The 7569-nt window shown below is 36.3% G+C and overlaps 1 protein-coding gene across 1 annotated transcript; it reads left to right on the forward strand.

The window, feature by feature from the left end:
• The first annotated feature begins 35 nt into the window (after positions 1–35).
• rragcb (Ras-related GTP binding Cb) lies at positions 36–6469 on the forward strand. The gene is made up of 7 exons (XM_056242583.1): positions 36–408; positions 1527–1730; positions 1867–2066; positions 2976–3090; positions 3262–3404; positions 4175–4323; positions 6066–6469. The coding sequence occupies exons 1-7, from the start codon at positions 223–225 to the stop codon at positions 6242–6244; spliced, it is 1176 nt and encodes a 391-aa protein (XP_056098558.1). The 5' UTR covers positions 36–222; the 3' UTR covers positions 6245–6469.
• Positions 6470–7569: the final 1100 nt, after the last annotated feature.

The raw sequence follows: 7569 nt of genomic DNA on the forward strand, positions 1-7569 counted from the left end.
CGCTCGCCTGCAGGCGTTCCTGCTCTGCGCCTGTCATATGATCAGCTTCCCGTTTGTTTGTGTTCATGCAGCAAGCTAACCGCTTCCCATTATGAAACCTCATCATCTGTATCCAAACTAAACATTTAATCCACACCGATCCCACCTCAATTACTCAAACAGATCCTACAAAGTCAACATAGACAGATCAAAGGGATTTAACGCTTAAAATATAGATTTATAATGTCGATGGAGTACGAGGAGCAGCTAGCCGGAAGCCTGGTGGACTCTTTCCCCAAAGATTTCGGCTACGGCGTGGAAAACATGGACATGATGCAGGAGAACATGGAAAACTCTCCCTCTGCAGACAATAAACCCAGAATCCTGCTGATGGGACTGAGGAGAAGCGGGAAATCCTCCATCCAGAAGGTCAGATCCCATATGGATACACTAACTAAAAAAGTACTATGGTACACGATGATAATACCATGGTGTTCTTTGAAGTACATTACAATATACAAAGGTATATAATTTCTTGCAAAAACGTACTGTGGCAGTTCCATGGTACAATCGTACTATCAGATGGTAATACTTTTGTACTTTGATATGTAAGTTACCGTAGTGCGTTCGAGAGTACCATGGTAAAGGTTCGTGCCTTATTTCTAAAAGTACCATGGTATTCTTGGAAGTAACTTGTAGTACAACGGTATATTTCAAAGTATCATTATTACCATAATCATCCCTGTACCCTTTTACCCTCACAGTACTTGATTGTAAGGTCAGTATGTTTTTTATGTTATAATTACGTGTAGTGCTTTTTGTAAGTATAACGTTATAGTAGTGCACAAAATCATAGCATTACCAAAAGTACCATGGTTACCCCTATTTAGTAAAATACAGATGTGACATTCTGATCAGACTCTCATTTATTTAATTGTAGTATGTATATTTATATGTTATAATTGTTATATCATTTATCATTTATTTATGTATTATTTTATTATTGTTAGCATATATTTTTCATGTGTAATGAAAACAAACCGTTCTGTAATGATGCAAGCGCTTGTCATAATATTATTTTTCCCCTTTATATTTTTATTTCAGGTCAGATGAATGGGGCTTTTATTGAACATTTGTTGACTGAAGTCAACATGCAATTAAAGTGAATGTTTACTTTCTTAATACATTTCTGTGATCATATCATGCAAAATTTATCAGTGCATGTTATTGCAAAAGAAAAAAAATGCTTTGTTTTTTATTTTTGATGGAACAACTGCTAGTTCTCCTGACATAACCAAGTGAAATGCTTTGCAAATGTTGTTTGTAAAACTCTACTTGCAAAATAATATTTCCTTTTATTATTAATTAACATTTAATGTTCCTTAAAACAATCTCTTGCCTCTGGAACGCATTTTCTCTGTTAGGAGGAAAGAATATTTTTGTCATTGTGTATATTTACTGTGTGAAATATTGACTATATCAGAATCAGATTAGTTTTTTAATCTATATGTCCATATTGAGCTATGGCTTAATGTTTTGAATCTCAGGTGGTGTTTCATAAGATGTCTCCCAATGAGACGCTGTTCCTGGAGAGCACCAACAAGATCTACAAGGACGACATCTCCGCCAGTTCCTTCGTGAACTTTCACATATGGGACTTTCCAGGACAGGTGGACTTTCTCGACCCCACCTTCGATTACGAGATGATTTTCAGAGGCACCGGCGCGTTGATCTTTGTCATTGATGCTCAGGTAAGCCGACACCGGCAAAATATGAGAGCGATTCTGAAGAGTGTTTGTCATTCAAACTGCTTACTTTAATTTTTCCTTGTTCCATTCCTGGTTGTTATTAACATTATGTATGGATGTGTTTCTACTCTCTCTGTAGGATGACTATGTAGAAGCATTAGGGCGGCTACATCTGACAGTGTCCCGGGCGTTCAGGGTGAACCCGGAGATCAATTTTGAGGTGTTTATACATAAGGTGGACGGTTTATCAGACGATCATAAGATAGAGACGCAGAGAGACATTCATCAGAGAGCTAATGATGATCTAGCTGACGCCAGTCTGGAAAAGCTTCACCTCAGGTTGGTTGTCCTGATGTACTGATCGATCAGCCTTGATACAGTCTAATGACAGATACCGAGTGTTTGATAGGATTATGCTGTGCTTTTAGATAGGCTACTGAGATATCCCATCAAGTAATGCAACAAAGATTGTGTAATTAACAGTGTTGTTTTTGTTAAATAAATCTTAAAATGGTAACACTTTATTTTACAGTGTCATTGTTAAATATGTTCATGTAGTTACTATAGTAATAACTATAAATTATGCATAATTACATGCAACTAAACCAAACCGAACTCTGATCCTACTCCTATAGTAAGTACATGTAGTTACTTAATAATACTTAGTACTTAAATAAATAAGTACAGCGTAACAAAGGCACCTTAAAATAGTGTGACCCTTAAAATTTGTTTTTGCGAATGAAAATAAATCTAAAATAAAATATACATTTTAGATAAAAAAAACTTGAGAACTGTTTTGATACTGTAATAGTGTACAAAATAATTCTCAAATATCACGATAATAGCATGATTCTGGATAAATTGACAATCACAATTGTTTTTTGTTTAAAATAGAGATCATGATTCTGAACCGATTCTGTGTTATTTTTTAGAGTTTCTACTTTCTGAAAAAATGATATTCGCTGCAGTCTATTTAAAAATATTTAATTAATTTGAATTATAAAAATTAATATATACGGTGTAATTGATACAATCTTTATTTGAAGTGTCACGTCACTTTGTTCATCTTTATACTTTTAAGTGGTTTTTAAAACCATAATTTCAATATAATATTTACTCTCACTATTAGGCAAATTGCTTAAATTCATCCCCTTTTGAAGCTTATTTCCTGACATTCTGAATGTAATTTGTGCATTATGACTTAATATGTAATGTTAATAAGCGATATTTCTCTTTGTTTGTTTTCAGTTTCTATCTGACCAGCATTTATGATCACTCCATATTTGAGGCCTTCAGTAAAGTGGTCCAGAAACTCATCCCTCAACTGCCCACGCTGGAAAACCTCCTCAACATATTCATCTCTGTATGTACACAGCTGCTTTCCTCATAATGATTGCTTCTTAAATGCTAATTTCGCTCGGTCTAGATAAAACGTCTCTGCTCTAAATGCTTTTATTGGTGTTTATCGATGCACATAAGAGACAAAGAACAGAAGTGATAAGTGTATATTTGTAAATGCGTTGTTCCCTCTCAGAATTCTGGGATTGAGAAAGCGTTCCTGTTCGACGTGGTCAGTAAGATCTACATCGCCACGGACAGCTCTCCGGTGGACATGCAGTCGTACGAGCTCTGCTGTGACATGATCGATGTCGTCATTGACGTCTCGTGTATTTATGGGTGAGAATCTGTCAATGTTACACAGCATAAAACGGATGAATATGTCCATCCTGAAGACCTTGAGATGTATTTGTCTTTACTACACTGCAATGATCTATAAAAAATATACACTAGCATTCAAAAGTTTGTGGAGTGTATGTTGTTTTTAATGTGTTTGAAAGAAGTCGTGGTAACACTTAGGGTTTATTAGTTAGCATTAGTTAATGTATTAAATAACATGAACTAACAATGAGCTAAACATATGTTACAGTATTTATTCATTTATTCATCTAATAATGTATTAGTAAATGTTGAAATTAATATTATCTAAGATTTAATAAATTTTGTAGAAGTGTTCATTCTTAGTTCATGTTAACTAAGGTTGTTAACTAATGAACCTTATTGTAAAGTGTTACCGAAGTCTTTTATGCTCACTAATGCTGCGTTTATTTAATTAAAAATACAGTAAAAACTGTAATATTGTGAAATATTGTAATGTTTTCTATTTGAATATATTTATTGTAGAAACCGTGATCATTTTTTTCATGATTCTTTGATGAATATAAAGTTCAAAAGAAGTAACATTATAAATTTTTGTAACATTATAAATGTCTTTACTGTCACTTTTGTTTAATTTAATGCATCCTTGCTGAAAAAAAAAGTCGTATATGCTATTTTAAAATATATATTATTATTTTAAACTTGTATCCTTTTTAATGCTGACAGTGTAAGATATAAGATGATTGTAATATAGTGTTTCCTTTTGTTTTGTCCATTTGTTGAATGTATAGCCTTAAAGACGACGGCAACGGTAACGCTTATGATAAAGAGTCTCTGGCCATCATAAAGTTGAACAACACCACAGTGCTTTACCTGAAGGAGGTCACCAAGTTCCTGGCTCTGGTCTGCATCCTGAGAGAGGAGAGCTTCGAGAGGAAAGGTACAGACCCGACCGCTCAATCGAGAGCATCAGACTTGTGTGAAGTTAAAGAGTCATTCAGACTGCGGGTCATTTATTTGATTGATTTTACTTTCCTTCCACACCCTAAATAAAGCAGGTAACGGACAAAAAAATGAGACCTTGCATTCGCTCGTGAAATGTTTTCGTTCCTTTAAGAAACTTTGCGATCCTTATTGAGTTCTTTGCGAGCAGAATTTCTTGGGGGGGATACAAACATTTCTGCAGGGGAACGCAAACGTTTTGCGAGTGAACGTAAAGGTTCTTGGGGAACGCAAAAGTTTTGCCAGCGAAAGCAAAGTTTCTCAGGGGAAAGCAGATGTTTTGCGAGCGAATGGAAATTTTTGGGGGGGAACGCAAAAGTTGTGCGATTGAATGTAAAGTCTCTTGGGGAACGCAAAAGAAAGCAAAGTTTCTCACAGGAACGCAAAAGTTTTGCAAACGAACGTAAAGTTTCTTGGGGAATGCAACAGTTTTGCAAGCGAAAGCAAAGTTTCTCAGAGAAACGTGATTGTTTTGCGAGTAAACGTAAAGTTTTTTGGGGGAACGCAAAAGTTTTCTCAGGGGAACGCAGATGTTTTGCGAGCAAACGGAAATGTTTTGCGACTAAACGTAAAGTTTCTTGGGTGAACGCAAAAGTTTTGCGAACGAACATAAAGTTTCTTGGGGAACGCAAAAGTTTTGCAAACGAAAGCAAAGTTTCTGAGAGAAACGGAAATGTTTTGCGAGTAAACATAAAGTTTCTTGGGGAACGCAAAAGTTTTGCAAACGAAAGCAAAGTTTCTGAGAGAAACGGAAATGTTTTGCGACTAAACGTAAAGTTTCTTGGGTGAACGCAAAAGTTTTGCAAACGAAAGCAAAGTTTCTGAGAGAAACGGAAATGTTTTGCGACTAAACGTAAAGTTTCTTGGGTGAACGCAAAAGTTTTGCGAACGAACATAAAGTTTCTTGGGGAACGCAAAAGTTTTGCAAACGAAAGCAAAGTTTCTGAGAGAAACGGAAATGTTTTGCGAGTAAACGTAAAGTTTCTTGGGGAATGCAAAAGTTTTGCAAACGAAAGCAAAGTTTCTGAGAGAAACGGAGATGTTTTGCGACTAAACGTAAAGTTTCTTGGGTGAACGCAAAAGTTTTGCGAACGAACATAAAGTTTCTTGGGGAACGCAAAAGTTTTGCAAACGAAAGCAAAGTTTCTGAGAGAAACGGAAATGTTTTGCGAGTAAACGTAAAGTTTCTTGGGGAATGCAAAAGTTTTGCAAACGAAAGCAAAGTTTCTGAGAGAAACGGAAATGTTTTGCGAGTAAACGTAAAGTTTCTTGGGTGAACGCAAAAGTTTTGCAAATGAACGTAAAGTTTCTTGGGGAACGCAAAAGTTTTGCAAACGAAAGCAAAGTTTTTGAAAGAAACGTGAATGTTTTGCGAGTAAACGTAAAGTTTCTTGGGGGAATGCAAAAGTTTTGCGAACGAACGTAAAGTTTCTGAAAGAAACGTGAATGTTTTGCGAGTAAACGTAAAGTTTCTTGGGGGAATGCAAAAGTTTTGCAAACGACCGGAAAGTTTCTGTTTTGTGAGCAAAGGTTTTGAAATATAATTTTCTCTTTATTTTTTTTCCACTGCCATGTCGCTTTATGGGCTCCGTATTGTTTCTCACATAAAGATGTCTCTGCATATTAAATTCTGTAGTGTGTTAATATGCGAAACATATCTCATGTCTCTATCTTCCACAGGTTTGATAGACTACAACTTCCACTGCTTTCGAAAGGCCATCCACGAGGTATTCGAGGTGAGCAGCTCCACCCAGAGGACGGGAGTGGCGGTGCAGTCCAGCCCCCCCAGCAGCAGCGGTAACGGCCTGTCCCGGCTCAAATCAGCAGCGCTCAACGGTACACCCAGGAGCCTGGTTTAACCCAGGACACACGGACCTCAGAACACAGGCCTTCACACTAGTGCGCTGAACATGCACTAAGGTACACGTGAGATTACTGGAGCGTTTCTCTAGCTATACCTGCAGTTCCAGGACCTGAGAGACACAACAGGACACTCATACAGGAGAGACTACATTGCTGCTTTTTATGATATTTTGGTGTGTGTGTGTGTGTGAGAGAGAGAGAGAGAGAGAGAGAGAGAGAGAGAGAGAGAGAGAGAGAGAGAGAGAGAGAGAGAGAGAGAGAGAGAGAGAGAGAGAGAGAGAGAGAGAGAGAGATTGTGTGCAAACACAACATCAGCTGTTGTAATAGAGGGAAATGGAAAACTTTAGTTTAGCCAACAGAATGAGGCACAATGAAATGGTGTTACACTGAGCAAATCTAGACTCAAAACTAGTGAGCTGCCTATAATTTTTGTATATCCTTGTGTTTAAGGTGGCTAAAAGTGCTGTCTAGGTGTGGCACTCACTACGTTTCGAGGCACTTTCCACTTTTCAGTGGTTTGAGTGTGAATCTCAAACATGTTCAAGTGACATTTCACCAAAAAATCAAAATGAGAAAATTGCTTATGTAATATTTAGCCCGTTTGTAGCTGCATTAAAATGTTTACATTGTTTTTAACAAAACACATTTTACCCAAATTCTCATAATTGCTGAAAGGTAACTTTTTTTGTAATTCTCAGTTTTTCATTACTTTAATGCAGTATTTTTATTGTAATAAATACTGTATTATTTAAATCAGTATAAATGTTGTACGATAAATATGTAATGTATGAGTTCTTTACCATTCAAAATAATATATTTTTCACATTTTTAATGGGAATATAGTTTGTTTTGTTTTTTTACAGTATTAAGAATTTGGTTAAAATGGTGCTTAATTTTCATCAAAATATTGTCACAATGTAACGACTAAATAAAGAAATAGGCTTCATTTTCTTTAAGCAATATCTTTCCTATTTCATTCTTTTGATTTTGGGGTGAAAAATGACCTGGACATGTTAGATTCACCCATGAAACAGATCTGTTAATGCAGTTTCACTCCCTTTTGTAGCAAAATTCCCAGACCACCCCATCTTTAAGATTGCGGTTGTTAATATTGGCCAGTCCTGTGATTGTGTTGGCTGTCGCTGTTATTTACTCCTGACCTACACAAAGGGAAAATAAAGGGAGAAAAGGCTAAAGACGTTTTCGAACGTCATCATGTTTCTGTGAACTTACAGCAAAATGAATCACATACAGAGACTTGTTTAAGCATCAGCCCAGACTAACAGGAAGAGTGTGTTTTGCCATTAAACGGTTTTTCCAC

Source organism: Rhinichthys klamathensis, unplaced genomic scaffold, assembly GCF_029890125.1.
Source record: "Rhinichthys klamathensis goyatoka isolate OS25496 unplaced genomic scaffold, OSU_Roscu_1.1 h1tg000731l_1, whole genome shotgun sequence".
In the NCBI taxonomy this organism is placed as follows: Eukaryota; Metazoa; Chordata; class Actinopteri; order Cypriniformes; family Leuciscidae; genus Rhinichthys; species Rhinichthys klamathensis.